This window comes from Lutzomyia longipalpis, chromosome 2 (assembly GCF_024334085.1).
Source record: "Lutzomyia longipalpis isolate SR_M1_2022 chromosome 2, ASM2433408v1".
Taxonomy (NCBI): Eukaryota; Metazoa; Arthropoda; class Insecta; order Diptera; family Psychodidae; genus Lutzomyia; species Lutzomyia longipalpis.
Window position 1 is genome coordinate 31,924,561 of NC_074708.1, and position 24,866 is coordinate 31,949,426.

A 24,866-nucleotide genomic window follows, 5' to 3' on the forward strand; every position below is an offset into this window, starting at 1 on the left:
AAATTTGCCAAGAAACTGCAATTTTTTTTCACTCTTCCCCACATTCCCCTAACTTCCCGCAAAGTGATAAATGGCAATATTTCTCGAATATTCTTTATTGTTTTGCACATTTACATGCTTCTAATTATGTTTTATGTTGTTTATGCTCTAAAAAATTTTCCGCAGCATGACCGTTACACCAATTTTTGAATTCCCTTCTTCTACATTTTCCTTAATAACTTTTCTTGTGGTGGTCGGATTGAGCTGAAATTTTTACACAACCTCCTCAGATAACCAAAGAACTTATTTCCAAAAGATGGGAATGATATCTTATATATTTATGGAGATATAACACGAAATATAGCGCTGGGGTCGTTCAACGACCCCGCTCCGCATTCCAAGGGTTAATTTATACAAAATCTTTAGCTGTAAAGAAAAATCTCACAAAATCTCTTAAAGATGCACGAATAAGAAAAAATCCATTAACCCTTTCGCGTCCATGTGAAACATAGAAGCATTGAACATGCGCTCTTTTTGTCACATATTTATTCTATTGATATATGTACTCTCAAAGAATATTTTTCAGGGCAAATGTCTTCTTGGCTTTTTTGTGTGAATTAACCTGCAGGCCGCCAAGACCTTGGAGCTTCCTTAGAGCGCCAAGGTGTGGTCGTTGAACGACCCCAAGAAGGAAGTCGATTTTCTCATAAACTATAAAACCGGGAACTGTCGGGTCACTACTTTTAGACTCCTTATATAGTCCTCTTGCCCTTTGCATCACAAATTTTCCACCACAAAACACGTAGAAGAAGATATTAAGGAAAAACATTTTTCACTCATTTTTCACAATTTCTTCTTGAGAAATTTGCCACGAAGTTGACTGCAACTGCTATTTTTTCACTACTTCCCCACATTCCCCTCACTTCCCGCACCGTAATAAATGGCAATATTTCTAGAAAATTCTTTATTCTTTTCAACATTTATGTGCTTCTGACTATGTTTTATGCGATTTATGATACTTATTCACGATAATTTTGACACTGAGAAGGTAGGGTGAGAAATAAAAACAACCCCACTAACACACGGTTCATGACGTAACTAACTTCATTCTAAGAAATTTCCCTCAGCATGGCCGTTACACCAATTTTTGAATTCCCTTCTTCTACATTTTCCTTAATAACTTTTGTTGTGGTGGTCGGATTGAGCTGAAATTTTTACACAACCTCCTCAGATAACCAAGGAACTTATTTCCAAAAGATGGGAACGCTAACTTTTATATTTATTAAGTTATAGCACGAAATATAGGGCTGGGGTCGTTGAACGACCCCGCTTGGCGGCCTAGAGGTTAAATAAATTTTACAATTGAAAAAAATAATTAGTCATAAAAATTTGAAAAAATAAAATGTTTCACGTTTTGGCGAAGGAGTTAACGAACCCGTTTAGGTTAAAAATATAACTTCTCAATCAAAATCAATTTTTATGAACGAACTTTTGACAAAACTTAACGATATTTCATTGAAATCCAATATATCTCATAATGCCAGCAGCATAAATTTATAGACAACGCATATATCGAACAAATTGCATTCTAATTTTTATAATAAATTGCAATAAATGCACTTGAAGGTGTATCTATATTTGCAAAAGGAGGTGACATCCATCACACGTGTGAGCTTTCAGTGCCACCGTACAACTTATCAAAACTGCATGTTGCGTTTTACATATTTTAGCATATTGTCACCAACTTTTTGCTGCTTTGAATGGAACTGTCGCGATGGTCTCACCTTTCCCATTGTGGAATATTGAATGTAGGTATCTACATACTTTATTAAAAAAAAAATACGCGAGTAGTTGTAGCTGGAAAGGCGATAAGATAAGATAAGACTTCTCGTGCTCTGCCTATGTGCCAGACCTCAGGTTTTTACGAAGCACAATGAGAAGACAAAATTCCGCGGTGTTTATTTCCATTTTTAGTTTATTCCATTAACATGAAAACGCACTGATTTGCGATGTGGGGGAAATTTAGAAATGTGGGGCTTTTTTTTACTATCAATTCCGTGGAAAGAAAAATTCCATTGGCAAGGCAAAAGCATTCCACCATACTGTGAATGTGGAGCAGAGATGGGACTTTTTATCGTACCCCAACCACTCTGCATTCTTGCTGCGGCTGTTCGGTGCTGCTGCTGCAAATGTGGAAGATGTGCAATGATGGGCAATGATGAGATCAATGGACCGGTTTGCTCCGCACCTTTTGGGTTTTCGTGAAATTTCTTTTCCCGCCAACTTCTTCGACGTTGATTTTGCGCCACGACCTTGGCACTGACCTCACAACTGCGCGCCTTTATTGCCACGACGAACCTCGCAATTTAATTGAAGTGTGTTGAGTCGCTTATTTATTACCAATTTAGTGCAATTTTTATCTCTACCCAATGGCATTCATTGTTATATCACATGACGCGATTATACCCGGGGCGGGATGGATGGGAGAGAAACTCGTGGGTGGATTAGCTACGAGTGTGTGCTTTTTGTTCCGCCAGTAATTGACTCTTTATTTTCATAGAATGATTCTCAGTGCGCGCGGTATCTTCCATCTAAAATTAGATCCCACCGCGGGGTAGTGGGTTTGGGGGTTTTAATCAATGAAGATGAAAAGGCCACGGCAAATCGACTTTTTGCAAATGGTGCGGACAACATAAAGAATTATCATGACATTTTCCCATCCAATTCTCCATTCTCCTATCGTCATCTATTTTGTCTCCATGTCTCCTCTTTCTTCTCCCTTCTAAAAGGAGCTTCTTTTGATACCTTCTTAGTGCATAAGAAAACAATATTTATTGTACCATTGTATGCAGAGCAGTGCTAAAGATCCTTTTGTCTATGGGATGATTTTTTGATGAGAGAGTCTGGCTAAAAATTACATGAAACGCAGAGTTTTGTCTACGCCATTTAACCTTTGCGCCATCAGCTACAAGAAATCACCTTCAGCTCATTTTATTTTGCGACAAGAAATTCCTCAACGTCGCCCAGACGATACGGGGTATTCAATCAAATCCTTTCATTTGCAAAACCACAGAAGATCTTCACTGTGACTCAGAGCTTTGTAATTCTTCTTAGCTGACTTTTTTTTTCTCTCTCCCAACTCTTCCTCTGAGCTAATTGCATTCCATTATAGAAGCCAGATTGAAACATCTGATTGTGGATTATGCAATGAGAAGATTAACCTGATTATTCAATAATTAATTGATTGTGACAATTATGGGTTTTAGGGGTTGTTCTTTTAATTAGGAATTAGAAGGTTATTTGCATTGGAATCTATTAGAGAAAAGTGAAAAAATAATCTAGTAGAGTAAAGTCTAATAAAGATTTTGCGTTAAATCGTACAGAACCTATCTCAAAGAAATTGAATTTAATTTTCAAATCTTCGCATTGGAATTTCTAGTCTTGATGGCGCAATTTTAGAAGATAAAGAAAAGTGGTAAAAGTTTATTGATACAGTGGGACCCCAGTACAACGACCACTCGGATGTACTCTTCGCCCTCATTATTTTCAATGCGCGAGAGTAGTATAACCAAGTGGTCGTTGTACTATCTTATAATTCGATGTAATCAACAAATTCGACAAATTCATACTGATTAGCTTTTATTTTCAGACTAATAAAAGCTTGATCGTTCGGTTTATTCTAGCTTTACTTATATCTATCTGTTAGAAGATCGGCGTCAAAAAGTCTTGAAGAGTTATTTATTTATTTCCCAAGCTGGAAGATAAGAAAAATCGTTTTCTTATTTTTTCTAGAATCTAATATTCTGTTCTTTAGAACAATATTGTATTAAAATTAGAATACATTCAATAAATCATGAGCTTTTGATGTTCTATATATCCCCAAAAAAGCTCCCAAAGCTCTCAAAACCCCTCAAAGCTTCCCAAAAGTCTCTTAAAATCACAGATAGTAAATATTTTGAATAAACTTTAAAGCTTTTAATTGAATTTCTCTTATAGCGCCAAATTAATTCATCTTCTCAACAATGAAGAAATGTGTTTATACCTACAATAGCCAATTACTTTTACATGCTAAAAAAAAAAGAATGCTCAATGTTCTCCAGAGAGCTGTGGCGTTGTCCTTTCACGACCACGTATAATGCGCTGTTTGTGGCGCGAAGGTTCGCAAGAAGTGTATTCATGTGAAATTTTCACGAGAGAGACTTCATGGTAAGGTGAAATATCTCTCTAGCAGCAAGTTTCCTTATTTGTGTAAATAATATCTGCGATTTTTTTCTGTGCGATCGCTGCTTCTCAATTTAAAATCTCTGCCTTTGGAAGCAGAATACGGTGTAAGCGGGCATACACATAGCAAATCAGGTCGAGGACTCCGACGTGAGTGCGCTTCAATGAAAATCTAAGTCTGATAAAAAGGCGCGCAATGCGAAAAAAAACACAATAAAAGCTCTCAAAATCAAAACTAAATATTTAATCTTGGTTGATTTTGGGGAGTGTTGAGAAATCCTTTCATTTGTGAGCGTCGCGATGATCACTCTCCCCTTCGTCGGCGGCAATGTTGAATGACACAAGGCCGCGTTAAAGAGAAGAGGACGTATTTATAGGTTTGCAATTCCTCTTGGGCGGTGTGTTTGGGGCTGATCTGAGAGAGTTGTGAGTCACACTGACTTCGCACATATATTATGTGATTCCCGCGCCAAGTGCATCAGCAAGGTAAATCGCTCCTGACTCTTTGCAAAATCTGCCAAGTTTTTCCGCTTATTTGCACGAAAGATAAATATTATTATGCGCATCTCACTTGCATGAAAAAAAAACTTAAATCTCATCCGTTAGTCTGTTTCGAGCCAAATTATTTTTATGCAATACGTGGCTGTTTTTTTTTTTATTTGAATGTTTTATGCGAAGAAATCCTTTTTGGCTGCAACCTTTACGGTACATTGGAATAAATAGACGTGTGTCTCTCAGTTTGAAAATGCGAACAGCATTTTCTTGTTTTGTGGTCTTTACCAAAAATCGCGTGCAACCGCCAAGGAATCAAGTCTTGGTGTCTCTCTGGAGGAGCAAACTGCCTTCTCTGGAATGCGTCAGAGCTAAACTCGTTGTCCGTCCCACTCCCAAATATGTTCAAAGCAAAGGGAATTGTTGCTGTGCACAACTGCAATGATATGTTTGCGATCTCACTTGAATTTTCTCTATATACCAGCAGAGTGATCAGCAAAAATGTTGTCAACACCATGAGATCAGCGATCTCTTTCCATCAACTTTGCGTTGGGAATTGTCGCAAGATGAGGGGTGAATAACTTGATCAATTGAAGCTCTTATAGCAATTATATACGTAGGTACTACTTTCTCTCAAATAATTTTAATTTTCTATTAGAAAGTATTTCTTGGATATAAGAAACTTTAGAATAGAATTTTGATGTCTTGACTTGAAAATTTGTCTTGAAATCTTTAAGTTTCAATATAAATAAATCTCCAAACAATTATTCTTTTATGTCCTGTGCCCATCTAAAAGGATCCTGGGAGAAAAAGAAATGATCTTTCAAACGATCCTATTCACCCACGTCTGATTATCTCCATCTTCTTTTGACTTCAACAACATTAATAAATGTTTCAAAAACTAACGAAACTTTTAGGCATCTTAAGCACTTCCAGCTGCGATATTCCGCAACATTTTCCACAAAATATCTTAATTATGACGCTGTAACATACAAAATTGCTATAATTCCCAAAAATATTGCAATGTTTAGCATATTTGATTTTATACTTCAAGAGCAAATAACAGCAGGAACATCTCATCTAAATTTAAATTCAAACACTTCTTCAATAAATAATCGTGTGGTTAAACTTTCAAATCACCACCGCACAAATTGTTGTGAATAAACGTTGGAGTATCTCTTTAAAATTAGAGCACAAAATCTCCTTGAAGATCGTCAATTTTTTTCTCTTATTCATCAGACACAATACAAAGAGCTTCTTGAGCACATAAATTCCCCATATTAAGTCAATTAAAAATTAATATATCCGATCGAGCGTAAAAAAACCCCAAAATTATTCATTTGTGCAAATGGGGCAGGAAAAATTGGCAATTTGAATGGAAAAGAATAATAAAAATCTGACGAGTCAGTTAAAAATCATTTTTCTTGTATGATTTTTGTGTGATGTCAATTTAAATACAATTGTTGCAAATGTTGGGGCGCGTGTGGTGATAAATTCATTCCGGCTGGAGGAATGCCAATCATTGCGTCGATCAGCTCCAGATCAACTTCATTAGGGGGGTTTTGTTGCCCATCTGGCGCGGGCTCTTCACTCTCTCAGAGAATTCAGTGAAAAATTCATGCTTGAAAGTGAAATAAAACGAATACTTTTCACCACATAGCGCGCAACAGCAGACGCGCGAGAACCTTGATTTTCTTCTCAATACAATTCATTTTGGCATTGAACCAAAAATATAATTTGAAAATTCATGTGAGCGTCTGCAGAGATTGTTGGTAAATGAAAATGATGAGATAACATTTTTTTCTTCGCTTTGCAGACTAACTGGGCAGTCGTGGCTTCAGTTGCAGCAACAGAAGTTGCGAGCACGCAATCAGCAGAAGTTGCGCGATGAGCAGGATATCTTTGAGAGGAGAATTCACACGGAGATCACTGGAAGACCGTACAGATCGCGATCGAGTGCCTCGAAGAGGTATGATGGCTACACGAGTGACACGACCTTCACAGATGAGGTGGACTACCGTCGTCCGTTGCACGTGCAAACACCCACACGCAATGATCGCAACTACCACACAATGACGACGACCACAACAACGGTCAAGGAGCGTCCTTTCGTAGCTGTTAGACGGGCTCACGATCAAGCCAAGCAGCAGACCATTGTAAGTATACCAAATTTCCATCTGCAAAGAGAGCTTTTTCATTTTAAATTAAAGCCTCAAGAAAACCCACTAACAAGCAGTTTGAGGGTTTTTTTTTATTTTTTTGCTTCTTAAAGACTTTAGGCACAGAGTTTAGATTTTTCTTTTGGCACTTGCACACTAAATTTTTGCATATTAGAAGAATTTATTTTAAAATTTAGAGAGAAAGTTAACAAATATAACGCACGATTGATCTCTAAAACCCCGCACATTGTAGTCATCATCAAATACACCATTGTCTGTCTTGAGTGCGGCACCGCATGGTCACATTTCACAAGTCTCACCCCAAGCATCACAGGTGCGACAAGAGGAGCAAAAGCAACAGAATGGGCTCTTGTCTCTGGCCAATGATGGTACACCCCGTTCTAATGGACATGCAAGATTGGTACGTATTCGTGGATGATGTTGTATAAAAAGAGAGAAATGTCGTCTAGGTCAAGAATTAGGGGTTAATATATCTCAATTCAATCGGGAGAGAAAGCAGTTTAAGAAGGACTAAAAATACTTTTGAGATTTTAATTGAATTCGAATTTCGAATTTGAGCTTTGAATAAATTTTAAAATTCAAAAATAGGATCAGAATTTTTTTTTATATCTTCAGGTCTTTGTTACATATTTTGATTCTTATGAAAATTAAGGAGAAAATTTTCAAATATTTAAGAATTGTTTTTTCTCAAAGTTGAATCAATTTAATCCATTTTTGAAGCTGTCTTTTATCGGCACTCGATTTTAATATCTTAAGATCACTCAAATAAATGTCTTTTGTGGACTCAAATTTAGCTCATGGATTGTATTCTGTGACCAAGAAATTTTTGAAACATTGAAATTTCAGTAAAAATTCTTAAAATATCAAAGGTTCCTTGGTCGCAGAATAAAATTTCCTAAAATTATTTTCTAATTAAATTCTTCTTTTTAATTTCTCAAAAATAGTAAAATTAGAAAATTCAAAGTGATTCAAAGTAAAAGACCTAAAATTTAATATTTTAATTTAAAAGCTCCTAAATTCACTTTATAAATTAAATGAATTAAAGAATAAAAGAGAGATATTAACCCCTTGTTGTTTCTCCACGAGGAAAAGAAAACTAAGCAATAGTGATGCCCACACTGTGTTGCAATCTATGTGATTTTTCAATTTAATAAATTTAACCGGCGCATTTCCTCCGCCGATGAAGGCAATTTGTCTGTAAATAATCATTGATGGAGAAAATTATCCACACACACACGAAAAACAACGCGCGCTATATGACTAAAGAAACAAACATTGGGCAAAAGAGTGCGCAACAAATTGGAAGAAAAAGATAATTTCTCAATTAATTTATTACCATACCTGACTAAATTTACTTTATATTTTTTTATCTTCCTCTTTTGTCGTCTCTCTCATCAGCACTATTTTTTTTAAAACATGATTATTTTATGGCCTTTTGCAATAATGCTCAATAATTTTATTTTTCTTGGTTATTTGCATGACTAACTTACAAATTGTTCATTTTTAATTTTAATTAAAAAAAAAAACAAACAAAAACACCTTCATCATCATCCTGACCCATTCTCACATAAAATGACCTTCATGCCAAAAAAAAACCAATGTGAAATGGAAATTAAAGGACACGGAAGGATTGCAAAATGGTGAGACAAGATTATCTGGATCGACATCGTCATCGCCAATGTCCTCATCAACAAACCCTAGTAATTCATCTGGGGAGACTTCGGACATTGCCCACATGACCCTCGATGAGTTGCTGGAGAAGCTAAATTGTGACACGAAGGAGATTAAGAGATTGCAGGAGCAGCGGAAGAATCAGCAAGATCCCATGGAGAGTCGTTTGAATGAAGGTGATTTTAGTGCAACTGTTAAACGGAAACCAGGCATGAATACCCACACGCTGACTGACGTGATTGCCGATTTGACGGACTTTACGAATAATCACGTGAAAAAGAAGCAAAATCGAATACCAAACGATGGACTAATGAATGGCCATGCCCGCCTGAGCAATGGCTCAGAATCCCCGGCAATTAGGAAGATCAATAGTGAGTCCGAGAGCTCATCCGTCTCACCGAGTCTCTCAGAGAGAAGTAATGGCGTTTCATGGAGCGATCAGGTAGGAGAAAAGTCATCAAACAAATCCATCCACCCACCATTCATCCTCTTTCGTTTTTTTTGGCTTCTTAACTCTTTTTTTTCTGGTCAATGAAAAATCAAAATTCTCTGCATGATCTCTCTCTACCTCTTTTTCTTCTCATTGATCGTGAACTAAAAAAAAAATAATGAAAAAAAAAAGAAAAAAAATCACTAATATCTAATCTCGTCACGGTGATGAAAGATGCGCGGAAATGATGGAGAGAATGGAATTCTTATGAATTTGGATGATTTTTTATGTTGGCAGGTTCGTGAGGAATCAATTTCGTCCTACAATGATGACTTCTCGCCGATCGGTGGATCACCACGACCCGAAACTCCGGCTTTCCCAGTTACACCACGCACCCCGTACTCCTTTGGCATGAATGGAAACACGAGCCCGGCTTTGCCTCCCAAGAGTCCGACATCACAACGGTGAGTTTTTTTTCTTTTTTTTTTTTCAAGAAATTTCCTTTTTTTCTTTCAAATGTTCTTAAGAAGTTCTTTTTGAGGTCTTTTTTTTAATTCCTTACCTAATAACAGATCCTAATCTGCGGCCAAGAAATCCTTGAAATGGTTAAAATTTATGAAAAAAAAATTCTTGAAAATTTCAAGGAGTTCTTCGTGGTAAATTACGATCTAACAAAAAAATCATAAAGTCGCTGGAAAACTCAGAACTTTCGTTTTTATTCTAGTTAAGTTGATAATATTAAGAACAGTTAAATTTCATTTAATTTAAATCCAAATATTCGTTGAAATTCAAAATTTTCTTGTTTTTCAAATAAATTAAATTATTTAATGTCCTGAAGGGACTCACAGTCAATTTTAAATAATTTTTTTTTCTACATATTGTTATTGAGATTTCAAACACTTGTCCATAATATAAGAATGCAAAAAAGTATTCTCTTTCGTATTCTATTAATTCCATTAATTCCGAATAAAAATCATTAAAAAATAAACAGATAAATGCCCCTTGATTGTAAAGAAATAAAACTAAAAATCCATCGTTTAATTATTAATTCAAAATTAACCTGCTGGCCGCCAAGACCTTGGAGCTTCCTTAGAGCGCCAAGGTGGGGTCGTTGAACGACCCCAAGAAGGAAGTCGATTTTCTCATAAACTATAAAACCGGGAACTGTCGGGTCACTACCTTTAGACTCCTTATATAGTCCTCTTGCCCCTTGCATCACAAATTCGCCACCCGGAAACACGCAGAAGAAGATATTAGGGAAAAACATTTTTCACTCATTTTTCACACTTTCTTCGTGAGAAATTTGCCACGAAGTTGACCGCAACTGCTATTTTTTTCACTACTTCCCCACATTCCCCTCACTTCCCGCACCGTGATAAATGGCAATATTTCTCGAATATTCTTTATTGTTTTGCACATTTATATGCTTCTAATTATGTTTTATGTTGTTTATGTTACTTATTCGCGATAATTCTGACACTGAGATGGTAAAGTGAGAAAGTAAACACAACCCTTCAACCCCCTTCAACCATATGATTTATGATGTGACTAACTTCATTCTAAGAAATTTTCCGCAGCATGGCCGTTACACCAATTTTTGAATTCCCTTCTTCTACATTTTCCTTAATAACTTTTCTTGTGGTGGACGGATTGAGCTGAAATTTTTACACAACCTCCTCAGATAACCAAAGAACTTATTTCCAAAAGATGGGAATGGTATCTTTTATATTTATTAAGTTATAGCACGAAATATAGGGCTGGGGTCGTTCAACGACCCCGCTTGGCGGCCTAGAGGTTAAAAGGAAAAAATTCCCAAAGGGCAATACTTAAAAAATCTTCCATCAAACTTAAGATCTCGAACTGAAAATTCTTTTGTGAATTTTATCTCCAAAATGTAGACGATTTGGCAATCCTGCTTGGTGTCTGAGAAGTCAAAAATCGTCCGTCTCAACACACGACTGGAGGTCAGATGTCGTCTCAAGAAGTATTTCTCTCAAAAACAAAACTTCACACTAAAAGCTCCCAATTTTGGAATGTTTGCCACTTTTTTGGACTTTTGTTATCTTTTTTTTAACAGTTTTTTGTTGTCTCCCTCCCACTTAAAAAAACAGTGATGATTTTGAATTTAACCAGCATTTCTCCCCCACATAAACCTCTTCCCACATAATGATGAAAAAACGCACGAAATTCCAAATATTTTCTCATTGAACACCCAAAAAGAGAGAAAATTTATTAGAGCGCATGGATCTTGATAGATAGAATGCCATCGATGTGAATTTTTTTCTATATGTGAATTTTATATACATATTAGAAATTCTGTGCCCTAACGGGACCCTAACTCTGTTCCTAAAAGAAATGAGAGTTAAAAGAATGTTGTCTTTAACACTCTGTAGCATCCCTTTCGTGTCCTAAAAAACTCACAGAGATCACAAAAATTACTTCTGAATGCTTTTTTCTCTAATATTCCATAAAATTGTTTTGTCAACAGCAAGGACCTCTATTCTGGCCATCAAGTTCATCATCTTGTGAATCAAAATGATTCAGTATCGTGCTACACGTCTCGTAGGAATTCAACAACATCAAATGCCAACAGTGAGCCACAGGAAGTTGCTCCACATCACGTAAAGTGAGTTAAAAGCATCTTTTTGAAAAAAAGATTTATAAAATCCAATATGGCGGACCACGCTAACCTCAAATTTTGGGAAAAAATAACGTAATTTTCTATTTATTTAAAGATTCGTTCGCGATTCATCAAAATACTGGTACAAACCAAACATCACGCGTGAACAGGCAACAAATCTCCTTCGGGACGCTCCACCAGGAACATTCATTGTGCGAGACTCAAAATCCTTTGCAAATGCCTTTGGGCTTGTCCTGAAAGTGGCCTATCCGCCACCACATGCCGCAAAGGGTGGCTCAGCCGATGAACTCGTTCGCCACTTCCTGGTTGAGCCAACAACACGTGGGGTACGCCTCAAGGGATGCGCCAATGAGCCAGTCTTCACGTCTCTCTCGGCTCTTGTGTACCAACACTCGATCACACCACTGGCACTGCCATGTCGTCTCATCATCCCCGACAGGGATATTCAGCAATCGGACTATCCAACGCCAGCGCAGCAGCAGCTCCTCCTACACGGAGCAGCGTGCAATGTTCTCTTCCTCTGCAGCGTTGAGACGGAGAGTCTTACGGGACCGGAAGCAGTGCGAAAGGCAGTTACTTTGCTCTTCTCACGACGACCACTTCCGACGCCCACAAAAGTGCACTTCAAGGTGACAAATCAAGGCTTTACGCTCACCGACAACACACGTCAGCTCTTCTTCAGGTAAGGCGGCATTTTGAGGATCTCAACAAATCCTTAAATTCTCACCCAGATGCTTATTCGGGATGTTTTACTTTAACTTCCAGGAAACACTATCCGTCAATGAGTATCTCACACTGCAGCCTGGATCCCGATGAACGTCGCTGGAGCGTTCCGGCATCAGGGGATATCCCCGTTGTTAACAAGTAAGTAGTCTTGCAAGAATATTCTTTGAATCAATTTTTTTCTTTCAAATCCTTTTGATTTGAATTAATTAAAAAATTTTCTATTAAAAAATCTTTTTTTTTTTTTCAGCCGAATCTTTGCCTTTGTGGCTCGTCGATCATCGTCTTCGATGGACAACGTTTGCCACATTTTCTGCGAACTGGAACCCACCCAGCCCGCCACGGCGATCACATCCTTCGCCAATCAGGCCATCTTTGGCGGCGTCCCGACTCAATCAACCATCTCACGGGCCATCTAATTTGTTTTTTTTTAATTGCCTTTCTTCACCGCCACATCGCTTGCAGAAGATTTTTGCTGTAAATGAACTAACAAGCCCCATATGCCACAAAAACAAATCATTTTCCCCGAAACTTTGTAAATATTTTGTACCTCCCCATCCCTCTTAACAGATCTGACTAGTTAAAAAGAAAAGTAAAAAAAATCTTATTTTAACACAGAGATTATTATGCTGGAATGTCTCTTGAAGGCACTTAAGGGAAGTTAAGTCCTTGGAAGATTGTGTGGGATATGCGGAATGCTTTTAAGGTATTCGCTGAAACGAATTAAAGTGCCATACCATTTTCATTTTTCTTTTTAGTGGAAACATCTTAGAGGATTAAAGAAGAAGAAAAACTAACTTTCGAAAAAAATAAATTCTTTCTCCGAACTTCTCTCCCGCGTTGTAAAGCTTGAGCTGCAATTCCATGGAGAATTGTCGTACCAAGATGTCCCCAAAATTAAAAATCTTCGCGTATTGTTTAACTATGCAGAGCCACCCCCCTCTTTGTTGCTTTTCTTGTGTACAAATTCGCGTGTATTTTACTTTTAATTGTATCAATGCGAAATTATTGTCTCTTCTTTCGACTAAATTGTATATTTTTTTTATTAAAAAATTCTTTTTTTTTAATGTTTTATCTACGAACGAAATGCGCGAGCATTAAAAATTAATTTACGTGAATATATATTTTTTCAAAAAACGGAAAATCCTGGAAAAAATACAAAAAATTGCAAACTTAACAAGAAAAGAAACGTAAATTGTAAATGAGAGAAAAATATGTGATCAAGGACAATTTGTTCTGATTGGAGGTTTCTATTATTTTTTTTTTTGGGAATTACTTTAAAAATTTACTTCTTTCTCTCCGGAAAAAAAGACTCCATTCAGACACTCTTCTCCCTATCCACCATCCAAAGGAGAAGAGCCCATTGTCCATGATCACGAAAGTTTTGTAATTAAAAAAAAAACATAAATGTAACACCCTGTAAACTAATAATTTATAACGAAAAGAAAGCATTACAATGCGTTATAACAAATTAATTTATAATCAATTTATATAAAATAGCGTGCCTGAACGAAAAATCATCAAACTTATGCGAATTAACATTACTGAACACACACACACAGCTAGTCTTCAGAGAAATCATCAACTGATTTTAAATGATTCTAAATACAAGATTTAAAAAAAATCAAGAAACTTAATAAAATCATAATAAAATGGATTTTTTGGCAGCTCCCAAGAAAAAGATATTATATACATAGATGATGATAAACATGTAATAATTGTATTAATATTGAAAAAGAAATATATATGTGAATTTAATTTAAACAAATTTAATTTTTCTTCTCTTGAACTTTGAGGTTTTTTTTGTGGAATAATCTTTCTTGGAAGGTGAGATTGAAGAATTTATAAATGAGGAAGATCTCATTCGGATCGAAGCATCAGTGCTAGGAGAAATACTTGGTGTTGGCCACGAATTGGAACATTAACTAATAAAAGACAAGGAATTAGGCTAAATTCAACGAATTTTACAAAAAGAAATATCACAGAAAATGGATCATCCTGATTTTCTTTTTGAAGAAAGATAATTTTTTAAGCTTTTAGAAATAACACGAACATAAATAAAGAAATAAACATTTTCCGCTTTTCTTAAATTCTTGGAAATGTAATCTACCGAATCTACCCATATCTACCTAATATAAAAATTATTCAATTGCTTTTTTATTGAATTTCCTCTCTGCTTGATAAGCAATTTTCTATTTATTTAGCAATGAAAGATTAATTCGACTTTAGTGCATATTCGGACCTCAAACGAACTGAATAAAAGCAGCCAAATTAACAATAGATAATATGGCTGTAATACTCTTAGTTGCAGCTCTGTTGGGTCTTGGAATTTCCCAATGTGAGTTATTTAATTTTTATTTCAACGTGAATTTTCATGAAATTTAAAGAAATCGTATTAGTTTTTTGCTCAAGCTGCTCTATTGAGGGATCTTCGGGATATTCGTCATATGACGTTTCTTACAATGGGACTAGTGCAGCTGATGCACATGGAAACAATACAATAGATCCCGGAGGCGGAGGAGGAGGAGATGGTGGGGGTGGAGGAGGCGGCGATTAGTGTTTATGGAAATTTGAAAAAGAAAATTAATTTTTATATGACGCGTAATAAATAAAATCTAATACATACAAAATGCATTTTTTTTTAAATTTTCTTTATAACCCATTCTTGAAATATTCTGCAATCCAATTAGATTTTTATTCTAAAAGAAAATATTTCGTCAAAGTCAATAAAATACCTGATTAATGAATGACGTAGAAATTGTACCAAAGATAAAGAAAATTTTGAAAAAGAAAGAATATTTGGCAATAAGAGTACGATTAGATACGTTGTTGATAAGACGTTGTTTATTTTTAGAGTACCTGCTCCATTCCATATATTTTATGGAATAAATTACGAAATACAGTATTTTATTGAAGTCGTTTCAATTATCAAAACAGAAACCTAAAAAGAATTTTTTTTTTTTTTATATAGAAGTTAATAAAATCTTGATTAATATGTCTTTTTGTTTTAAGTCTAAAGTCACCTAAAATAATTTTAAAATGTACTGGTAAGCTGACCAAGCTTACGAGAGCTGTGTTTCTTTCAGTGTACCAATTTTGTGAGAGCAAACTAGAACGCGAATTAATTTAAATATGCGCAAAGTCGGGAAAAGTTGAAAAGTCATACCCTAAGAAATCTTTAAAACGCCATATCTCGAGAACGGATCCATAGATTTTCATAAATTTTTTTTTGTTTGAAAGGTCTTGAAGTCAGCTATAACATATCGAAAGATGAAAAAAAAATGTATGTCGCCATTTTCGAAAAATTCGAGTTCGAAATTTTCGAAAACTTTGTTTTTGACTTTAGCGCCTCTTGCGGTCATTTCTCGAAGTTGCAATGTTCTAGACATTTGTAGGGTTTCTCGAAACCTTTCATTTGCGCTTGAGTTGATCAAGATCGGACTTGTAGAACCCGAGATATGATATGCCAACTTTGGAAGGCTATATCTCGAGAACGGATCCATAGATTTTCTTCATTTTTGGCATGAAGCTAGATAATATGGTCAGCTACAACATATCAAAAAATGAAAAAAAAATTATGTCGTCGTTTTCGAGATATTCATCGAAAACTCATCGAAAATTTTGTTTCTGGTTCTTGGCCCCCTAGTGGTCACTTTTGAAACTTCGGATGTTCTAGAGAGTTGTAGGGTTTGTTGAGATCTTTCATTTGACCCCGGGTTGATCAAAATCGGTCAAGCCGTTTTCGAGTTATGGTCGATTTTCGATGAAAAATTGTGGCGGCCATATTGACTAAACGGCTTGACCGATTTTCGAAAATGAGGTATCGTTGGAAAGCTCTTGATGGCCCCTACAACATATCAAAATTTCTGTTTCTCGCCGACTTCCTTCGTAGATCTTCGAAGTCATTTAAATTAGTTTGGTACGCTTGCATCGCTTTCATTAATATTCTTTTGCTCCTCGGCGGGCCGTCGTCGCCATCTTTCTCTTGAGCCCCTCCTTGAGCCACAATGTCTCTATACGACATTGCGGGATCTTCAACAAATGCTGTAGCAATTTGTTGACAAGTACGGGACATTCCTTTGCGGCCAATTGTTCTCCATGGCTCCAACGGCATGCGTTTGCCCTGGTTGAACACGGCTTGGGCCAGAAGTATCTGTCGCTGGTTAAGCACGGCTTGGGCCAGAAGCATCCGTCGCTGGTTGAGCACGGCTTGGGCCAGGAGCATCCGTCGCTGGTTGATTTGGAAGAGGAGCCCCTCTACGGTGTATTTCGGTCTCTAATAGTACGGTACGGTACGTGTAAACACGTTGACGTTGACAGTCACCGTAGGAAGAGAACGAGTTCGTCGCGAGGAGCGACTCGTTGTGTTAGGGCGCGACAGAGATGGCAGCATTGACTGTCGCGTTCTACCACAACAATTAGTTTTCGATGAATATCTCGAAAACGGCGACATAATTTTTTTTCATTCTTTGATATGTTATAGCTGACTATACATAGTATCTAGCTCCATGCCAAAAATGAAGAAAATCTATGGATCCGTTCTAGAGATATAGCCTTCCAAAGTTGGCATGTCATATCTCGGGTTCTACAAGTCCGATTTTGATGGCGTTTTCGAGATATTAATCGAAAACTCATCGAAAATTTTGTTTTTGATTTTTGGCCCCCTAGCGGTCACTTTTGAAACTTCGGATGTTCTAGAGAGTTGTAGGGTTTGTTGAGATCTTTCATTTGACCCCGGGTTGATCAAAATCGGTCAAGCCGTTTTTGAGTTATGGTCCATTTTCGATGAAAAATTGTGGCAGCCATATTGGCTAAACGGCTTGACCGATTTTCGAAAATGAGGTATCGTTGGAAAGCTCTTGATGGCCCCTACAACATATCAAAATTTCTGTTTCTCGCCGACTTCCTTCGTAGATCTTCGAAGTCATTTAAATTAGTTTGGTACGCTTGCATCGCTTTCATTAATATTCTTTTGCTCCTCGGCGGGCCGTCGTCGCCATCTTTCTCTTGAGCCCCTCCTTGAGCCACAATGTCTCTATACGACATTGCGGGATCTTCAACAAATGCTGTAGCAATTTGTTGACAAGTACGGGACATTCCTTTGCGGCCAATTGTTCTCCATGGCTCCAACGGCATGCGTTTGCCCTGGTTGAACACGGCTTGGGCCAGAAGTATCTGTCGCTGGTTAAGCACGGCTTGGGCCAGAAGCATCCGTCGCTGGTTGAGCACGGCTTGGGCCAGGAGCATCCGTCGCTGGTTGATTTGGAAGAGGAGCCCCTCTACGGTGTATTTCGGTCTCTAATAGTACGGTACGGTACGTGTAAACACGTTGACGTTGACAGTCACCGTAGGAAGAGAACGAGTTCGTCGCGAGGAGCGACTCGTTGTGTTAGGGCGCGACAGAGATGGCAGCATTGACTGTCGCGTTCTACCACAACAATTAGTTTTCGATGAATATCTCGAAAACGGCGACATAATTTTTTTTCATTCTTTGATATGTTATAGCTGACTATACATAGTATCTAGCTCCATGCCAAAAATGAAGAAAATCTATGGATCCGTTCTAGAGATATAGCCTTCCAAAGTTGGCATGTCATATCTCGGGTTCTACAAGTCCGATTTTGATGGCGTTTTCGAGATATTAATCGAAAACTCATCGAAAATTTTGTTTTTGATTTTTGGCCCCCTAGCGGTCACTTTTGAAACTTCGGATGTTCTAGAGAGTTGTAGGGTTTGTTGAGATCTTTCATTTGACCCCGGGTTGATCAAAATCGGTCAAGCCGTTTTTGAGTTATGGTCCATTTTCGATGAAAAATTGTGGCAGCCATATTGGCTAAACGGCTTGACCGATTTTCGAAAATGAGGTATCGTTGGAAAGCTCTTGATGGCCCCTATAACATATCAAAATTTCAGATTTTTAGCTATTACAGGGGCTGAGATATAGCGAAAACAAAATTTTGAGGTTATTCAAAATGGCGGACGGAGGGGCGGGGGAGTGGATTTGACCTCATAATCAGATTTCTTCAGGTCGATATTTAAACTTTGCCGTTTACCGCAAGTCTCTATCTATTACCGTTCTCTTGCAATTTAAGTTTATAATCCGGCCGGCCAGACGGCCGGAAAAAATTTTTTTTGGCGCATACGTTTTTTGGAATGTGGGGACCCTAGTTCGTGCTCATCCCAAGTTTGAGCCCGATCTGACGACTTTCGATTTTGCTCGGTACACAAAAGCTGTGTCTGAAAGAAACACAGCTAAAATCTTTAAAAATTAAACGGCTGCTAATCTTGAGGAAAAGACTTGATTTTTTTAATCAAATTTTCTTTCAATCTCATTTTGATAAGGAAATCTATGTTTCTACCTAAATAAATCAGTGAAAAATACCTGTTATTTAGTTCATTTTCACACTTCAAACGTGGTGAACAAACAGAGCAGAAAATTAATATTTTTTGAATTAAAATTATGGCAGTAATAGTCTTATTTGCAGCTCTTTTAGGTATTGGAATTTCTCAAAGTGAGTGTCGTAATTCTTAAACGTAATACTTGTCTTAAAAATTTAATTTTGATTTTTTTATACCAGTTCTATGTGCAAACTGCTTTGAATCTGTTGTAGATGATGTTAAGGATGATATTGTTGAAGATGTAGCCGATTGCTGTATAGAAGGTTGCTGTCTTCTGTGTAAGAAAAAAGAAGAAAAAAAGGAAGCAAGAGAAGAAACAAGATAAACTTTTAATGAGAAGAAAATATTTGAAAAAGGCTAAAATGACAAATAATATTATTTGACTCAAAGATTGAGAAAGTTTTATAACATTTTTTTTTTTTAAGAAAATAAATTATTAAAAATTATGGGCGTGAAGAAATTAATTAAATAACTATGAAATGGTCGAAATGGTAGTTATTCACTGTGAGCTACTAGTGCAATTGGCGCAGAAACTCAGTATGTGATGATTCTATACTTGCTGAAAATTCTTGCTGAGCCAATTAGAATTTTCTACTAACTACAAATCTATCAATTGTGGCTCTTCGTCGGCTACGCAACCTTTTCTCGTATCTACTTTAATATTAAATCGAGTAAATTTTAATAGATGCGCCACATGCTGCTACAGCCTACTTGTGATTGAATGAAATATTCTCATCCATTCTATCTACATCATCCTAAAGATATACATGCCTCTTTTTCTCTAATATTAGCATAAAAAATTCTAAACAAATGAGACAAAATGTATAGGCCGTTCCCTTTCAACTCGTTGCCACTCTCAGCTCAGATAGTTGGAGCCAGGTGGAATTTCCAATTCATTCAGCACCGGTTTTGACGCCAAACTTTATTGTAGTGCTCGCGCAGTTAAAATTCTGAATTCACCTATATGTAGTAGATTTTTCTCGTGTTCCCAAATAAATCAGTGAAGAACAAATAGATCAAATAATTATAATTTTCAATTAAAAAAAAACATGACAGTGATAGTTTTATTTGCAGCCTTTGCAGCTCTCTTAGGTCTTGCAATTTCTCAATGTGAGTGCATTGTAATTATTAAACGAAATTCTTATTTTGAGATTTTAATTTTGATTTATTTTTAACTCCAGTTCTTTGTGTAGAGTGCTTGGAATCTACGGATGATGATATAATGAGAGACATTGCTGAAGAAGTAACCGTATGCTGTATAGAATGTTGTTGTCGTCGGTGCAAAAAAGAGGAAGAAAGAAATGAATCAAGAGAAGAAACAAGATAGAATTGGAGGAAATCTCATTTGATTAATGAAAAGGTTTTTTTAATGGCTAAAATGACAAATAAAATATTTTACTAATAAGTTTATTAATTTTTTAAAATGATGGAGTGATTAATCAAGTAACTACGCAAGTGAAATACCAACTCGTACACATTACGTCTACAGGTTATCACTGGCCTAAACTCATATCTCCAGTCGATAAGAACTACTAAATAGGCAATGTTCGTTAATTCCTCTTTAGTACATTTTTGAGTCTTAAACGTGCAGAAGAAGAAAAGCTAAAATCCAGAAGAAAATATGGCCGTAATAATTCTATTTGCAGCTCTATTGGGTCTTGGAATATCTCAATGTAATTTTTTTCTCATTATAATTATTTTATTTATTTTTTATTTAAATATAAAGTTTCAATGTTCTAGTTCTTTGTGCTGAGTGCCTAGAATCTACATCAACTGATCCAACGGATGAAGTAATCGATGCAACAATTGATTGTTGTTGCCTTATGTGCGAAAATAAGGAAGAAGATAAAAGGGAAGATGCACAAGAAATGAATAGACTTTGAGGAAAATTCTTTTGAAGATGAAAATTCTGACAAAATTACAAATTATATTTTTTGTAAGTTTAAAGCAATAAAAAACGCGACAAATTTTTTAACAACATTATTTTTAGAGAAAATTAGGGTGGTGTAGTAAATCAAATTACTACGCATAGATAACGTCTATACGTTATCATTGAATTTTACTTTATCTCTCTACTTGATAAGAAATTTTGGTTGAATTAAGCAATGAATGATGATTGCTCTTTAGTACGTTTTTGGACATAAGACGTAGTGAATGAATTGAAAATATGGCAATAATTATTTTATTCGCTGCTCTATTAGGTCTTGGGGGTCTTGGACTTTCTCAATGTTGGTTTTGGTTTTTTTTTTTTTTTTTTTTTTGAGACTTAAACCTTCTCTTTCCGATCAGTTCTCTGCTCAAATTGCCCAGAATCTTCCGCAAATGATCAGACGGATGATATTATAGACGCTGTAGAAGCTACAATTGATTGTTGTTGCATTATGTGTGAAGAAAAGGAAGAAGTTAGAGAAGAAGATAGACGAGAAGAAGAAACAATTAATCTTTAATATTAAAAAAAAAAAGCTTGAATAAATTTTATCACATAATATCAACAGAATCATTTGGCCAAAGGATGTTTTTAAGTCATTATCTTAATGATGAGGAAAGAAATAATCAGCGGAAGAACAGCAAAGATTCCTCCAGTGAGTTTTCCAGACCTATTGCAGTACTCTGTGTCGCAAATTGCACAATTAATTAATTTAACTCCCTCAGCAGTATGATAACGACTACACTCCGTGCCAGCAGGAACGCATCCTCTTTCCGTTGTTGTGTAAATGAAACCTTTTTGTAAAAAAGATTTTTTTAAGAAATAAAAATCAAAAGAAATTGAAAATAATTCAAACTCACCCCCAACTTGGAATCTCAACGTTATTTTACTGCACAGTCCTTCACTTCCGCAATCGATGGTATCAAGATCTTCCCACTGATCCTCAGGATTAGCACAGGTAGCACTTAAGGTGGAGTTACACGTAAAACAATACAGGGAATAAACTTTATAAAGAAAAAAGTCAAAATTATTATTTGACAAAGAAAACTAATTTAATATTCTTACCTTGAGACACCCCAAATGCAAAGAAAGCAACTAAAATTATTAATTTTGCCATATTTTTTTTTTTTAATTTAGAAAACTTTCCGAAATAATCTCACAATCAGTTAAGTAAAATCATTAAAACAATATTCTTCTGATAATTCCTGGAGAATATCCGAATACGAACTGAGCTCAAATTTGTAATCAGTCCCTGATATATTTGTGAATTATCAGCTAAAAGTACGTAATACTCTCTTGAAGTAAGTACTTTTATTCATTGATAATGTGACGAAATGTAAAATTATCTTTTCATCAATTTTATCATATTTTCCACCAAATTTTATTTTATATGAATGATTTATGATATTTTTAATGAATTTCATTCAATTTTCTGTGAGATAAAAATTAATTGAGACGAAAATTCGATATTTTTTTTAACACATTGGTGCCAATTTGACGCCAGTTCACGTGGCGTCAATTATTACCTACTTTGTTAAGAGAAACAATCAATACAGTACTGCTGGAAAATTAGATGAGTTACTTCTCTTTTCTAAATACTGTTAAAAAATATTACCGTAATTTTTTAATTTCTTACTCCAACCCAGCTGGGAAAGCCAATTCTATAATTTTGCGTCATCTTTTTTTTCGTTAATCTTAAGACATAATTATTAGGCGTTTTAATTGAAATAAAAGTGTTGGTTCTTTCAAAAATATTAGATTAAAATCTTGTGATCAACTTTTTCGAGAACGGACAAAGAATGTAAGTATATAGGCAAAAAAAACGTAGGTGTATGGTCAGCCGGGAATTATTTTTATATACTAGAAATTGATTTTTTTACATGTCGTTTTCGTCACAATTTGGTAAAAAATGGTAGAATTTTAAAAATCTTTAAAAAAAACTTTTTAATTTTATACAAAAAAAATTAAATACAAAAATAGAATTAAAATATTTGGTTTTAGAATTTTATTTTAGCAATCAAGAGGGATACAATCATAGGGAGGACAGCATAGATCCCTCCAGTGAGCCTCACAGAAGCATTACACAAATCCGTATCGCAGAGATGGCAGGAAGTTATTGAAATTCTCAGTCCTAGATCAGCTGCAGTACAGGGTGAATCAGCTGGAATGCAACCTCTTGCAATTGCTGATTGATCGAGGCCTGTTTTATTTTTTAAAAGTTTTATTATCAAGTAAATATTTTTTTTATTTAATGAAATAATGTACTAACCTGCTATTTGAAATCTGATTCCCATTTTATAGCAAACCTGCTCATTTTCACAATCAAACGTCTCAATTGCAGCTGTATTCACGGGATCAGCACAGTCGGTGGTGGAGGCACAAAAATAGCACTTTATGGAAGACACTACAAAAATAATAAATTATTAAATTGAAAGTTACTCCTTCATTCAATATTTATTTATATATATTTTTCTTACCTTGAGAAACTCCGAGAATAAAAAGAGCAGCTACTAAAATATTTTTTGCCATGTCTTCCCCTTAAAACTTTCTAAAGAACTTCCACATAGAAAATGAACCAAAATTTGTCATCGACATTGATATTTATAGAGATTAATTATCAGCCAAACATTGAAGTAAAATAATCTTTGAAGTACTTCCACGTTTTTGATAAAAAAAAATTGCGAAAATTTCTCCACCTGATCTGCCTAATCAATAATTTTATCTCTCTATTATTTTTCCAGGAAAATTTTAATACTTTTTTTTATTTTCCTTTATTTCAAAAAATTTTCTGATAATGTCTTTTCATTCTGTTTAAAATAGATTTACCTTAGAGAATTTCACAATTTGCAAAAACCATAATTTTAAGCTAATTTATCTATTTAAAAAAAAATATTTCGATTAATAATTCAATTTTTGATTGATAATTTAAAATGCCGTCTTAGCAATCAGGAGGGAAATAATCATGGGTAGAACAGCATAGATCTTTCCAGTAAGCTTCACTGAATTATTGCAATAGTCCTTGTCGCAAATATCGCAGGAAGTTATTGTAGTCCATGGAAATGGAAAAATAGAATTGCAGTCTGTTAAACTTTTTGAAATGCATCCTCTTGACGTTTGAACTGTTTGATTCAGACCTGTTTTGAAAATCAAATAATTGTTATATTTGTTTAATAAATAAAATATAAAACAAAATAAATACAACAATAAACTCACCGTCTATTTGCAAGTCCACCTTCATTGTATAACACTGCTGGTTACTTCCGCAATCGACTTTTTTTATTTTCGAAACATCCACCAAATCTGCACAGTTCGTACTGGAACCGTCGGAGCTTTGATCGCGACAATCGTAACACTTTGTACCAAAAACTAAGAAAAAAATATATTTTTAAAATTCATTTTGAAAAAAATCAAAAATGTAATTAAATTAGTTAATTTACCCTGAGAAACTCCAAAAATAAGGAGAGCAATGAATAAAAGAATTCTTCCCATTTTTTTTGCTTTGTACCTAAGTTCTTTGAAAAACTCTTTGAGAATATCCGAAACCAAACTAAGCTTAGGTCCCTATTGTTTCTACTATTTATATAAATTACCTATCAATCAATAAATATGTAAAATAATATAATTGAAAGGGTTGAGTTTATTGATAAAATTTGCTGATAGTATTTCCCCTCTATTTTTCATTGAAGATTTTTTTGCCCTAACGTTCGATCATTCATTTAACTTTTTTTTTAACCTACAATTTGTCAGTTATTTATGCTTAAATGATCTTTTAAATTAATCCACCTGAGACACTTCCTAGCTGTTAAAACAGCATTCTAAAATGTACTAAATTTTTCAACAAAAAAATGTTAATTTGCTGAAAGGGCTGAAAGTTATTTTAAAATTCAAATCAAATCTCAGTTGAATGTGCTTTTTGTTGTTCTCAAGGAAATATTCTAGAAGAAGAAAATCTTGCGAATAATTGCTCTTCCTTTCCAAGTTGAAAATTAAAAGAAAATGGGCAGAATTCTCATCTTGGCAATCTTACTGACCATTGGAGTGTCTTCAGGTAAAGAAATAAATAAAAAATTCTTTTGATAAATCATTTAATGAAAAAATTCTTTAAAAAAATCATTTTTTCCTCTTTATAGTCTTTTGCATTTCCTGCTACACCTGCTGCTCTACCACCGATCCTGGATGTGCTGACCCAATGGATAAATCTAA

The 24,866-nt window shown here is 35.3% G+C and overlaps 4 protein-coding genes and 1 long non-coding RNA gene across 18 annotated transcripts in view; 2 read left to right on the forward strand and 3 right to left on the reverse strand.

Moving 5' to 3' along the window:
• Positions 1-14,105, forward strand: part of LOC129790094 (uncharacterized) — a 136,497-nt gene extending 122,392 nt beyond the window's left edge. For 7 of the 14 annotated variants that reach the window (XM_055827314.1, XM_055827324.1, XM_055827312.1 and 4 more), the window contains 9 exons: positions 6,509-6,848; positions 7,105-7,272; positions 8,491-8,985; positions 9,271-9,437; positions 10,872-10,937; positions 11,462-11,599; positions 11,709-12,296; positions 12,380-12,478; positions 12,588-14,105. In XM_055827314.1, the coding sequence (XP_055683289.1) occupies positions 6,509-6,848; positions 7,105-7,272; positions 8,491-8,985; positions 9,271-9,437; positions 10,872-10,937; positions 11,462-11,599; positions 11,709-12,296; positions 12,380-12,478; positions 12,588-12,756 (2,230 nt within the window). In that variant the 3' untranslated portion in view covers positions 12,757-14,105. The remainder of the gene's footprint in view (positions 1-6,508; positions 6,849-7,104; positions 7,273-8,490; positions 8,986-9,270; positions 9,438-10,871; positions 10,938-11,461; positions 11,600-11,708; positions 12,297-12,379; positions 12,479-12,587) is intronic. The other 7 variants (XM_055827317.1, XM_055827319.1, XM_055827316.1 and 4 more) reach the window with 5 other exon arrangements.
• Positions 14,106-19,656: 5,551 nt separating this feature from the next.
• On the forward strand, positions 19,657-20,706 carry LOC129790432 (uncharacterized). The gene is made up of 3 exons (XR_008750557.1): positions 19,657-19,846; positions 19,918-20,409; positions 20,477-20,706. It is a non-coding gene; the product is annotated as an uncharacterized LOC129790432 (long non-coding RNA).
• A 456-nt stretch (positions 20,707-21,162) lies between these two features.
• Positions 21,163-21,892, reverse strand: LOC129790408 (uncharacterized). The gene is made up of 3 exons (XM_055827895.1): positions 21,729-21,892; positions 21,524-21,667; positions 21,163-21,457 (listed from the first exon to the last, which is right to left on the reverse strand). Exons 1-3 carry the CDS (start codon positions 21,778-21,780, stop codon positions 21,255-21,257), a joined length of 399 nt encoding a protein of 132 aa, XP_055683870.1. The 5' UTR covers positions 21,781-21,892; the 3' UTR covers positions 21,163-21,254.
• A 761-nt stretch (positions 21,893-22,653) lies between these two features.
• On the reverse strand, positions 22,654-23,254 carry LOC129790409 (lymphocyte antigen 6E-like). The gene is made up of 3 exons (XM_055827896.1): positions 23,141-23,254; positions 22,933-23,067; positions 22,654-22,863 (listed from the first exon to the last, which is right to left on the reverse strand). The coding sequence occupies exons 1-3, from the start codon at positions 23,190-23,192 to the stop codon at positions 22,661-22,663; spliced, it is 390 nt and encodes a 129-aa protein (XP_055683871.1). The 5' UTR covers positions 23,193-23,254; the 3' UTR covers positions 22,654-22,660.
• A 132-nt stretch (positions 23,255-23,386) lies between these two features.
• LOC129788334 (uncharacterized) lies at positions 23,387-24,152 on the reverse strand. Its single transcript, XM_055824300.1, has 3 exons — positions 24,101-24,152; positions 23,877-24,029; positions 23,387-23,797 (listed from the first exon to the last, which is right to left on the reverse strand). Exons 1-3 carry the CDS (start codon positions 24,150-24,152, stop codon positions 23,589-23,591), a joined length of 414 nt encoding a protein of 137 aa, XP_055680275.1. The 3' UTR covers positions 23,387-23,588.
• Between the last annotated feature and the right edge of the window lie 714 nt (positions 24,153-24,866).

Excerpts from the sequence above, each read along its gene's own strand:
- LOC129790409 (XM_055827896.1), bottom strand. The coding sequence starts at position 23,192 with ATGGCAAAAAATATTTTAGTAGCTGCTCTTTTTATTCTCGGAGTTTCT. Across the intron at positions 23,068-23,140 it reads TATTCTCGGAGTTTCTCAAG|TGTCTTCCATAAAGTGCTAT; the intron begins GTAAGAAAAATA and ends TTATTTTTGTAG. Across the intron at positions 22,864-22,932 it reads AATCAGATTTCAAATAGCAG|GCCTCGATCAATCAGCAATT; the intron begins GTTAGTACATTA and ends AAAATAAAACAG.
- LOC129788334 (XM_055824300.1), bottom strand. The coding sequence starts at position 24,152 with ATGGGAAGAATTCTTTTATTCATTGCTCTCCTTATTTTTGGAGTTTCT. Across the intron at positions 24,030-24,100 it reads TATTTTTGGAGTTTCTCAGG|TTTTTGGTACAAAGTGTTAC; the intron begins GTAAATTAACTA and ends TTTTTTTCTTAG. Across the intron at positions 23,798-23,876 it reads GGTGGACTTGCAAATAGACG|GTCTGAATCAAACAGTTCAA; the intron begins GTGAGTTTATTG and ends TTTTCAAAACAG.
- LOC129790408 (XM_055827895.1), bottom strand. The coding sequence starts at position 21,780 with ATGGCAAAATTAATAATTTTAGTTGCTTTCTTTGCATTTGGGGTGTCT. Across the intron at positions 21,668-21,728 it reads TGCATTTGGGGTGTCTCAAG|TTTATTCCCTGTATTGTTTT; the intron begins GTAAGAATATTA and ends TTCTTTATAAAG. Across the intron at positions 21,458-21,523 it reads GTTGAGATTCCAAGTTGGGG|GTTTCATTTACACAACAACG; the intron begins GTGAGTTTGAAT and ends TTTTACAAAAAG.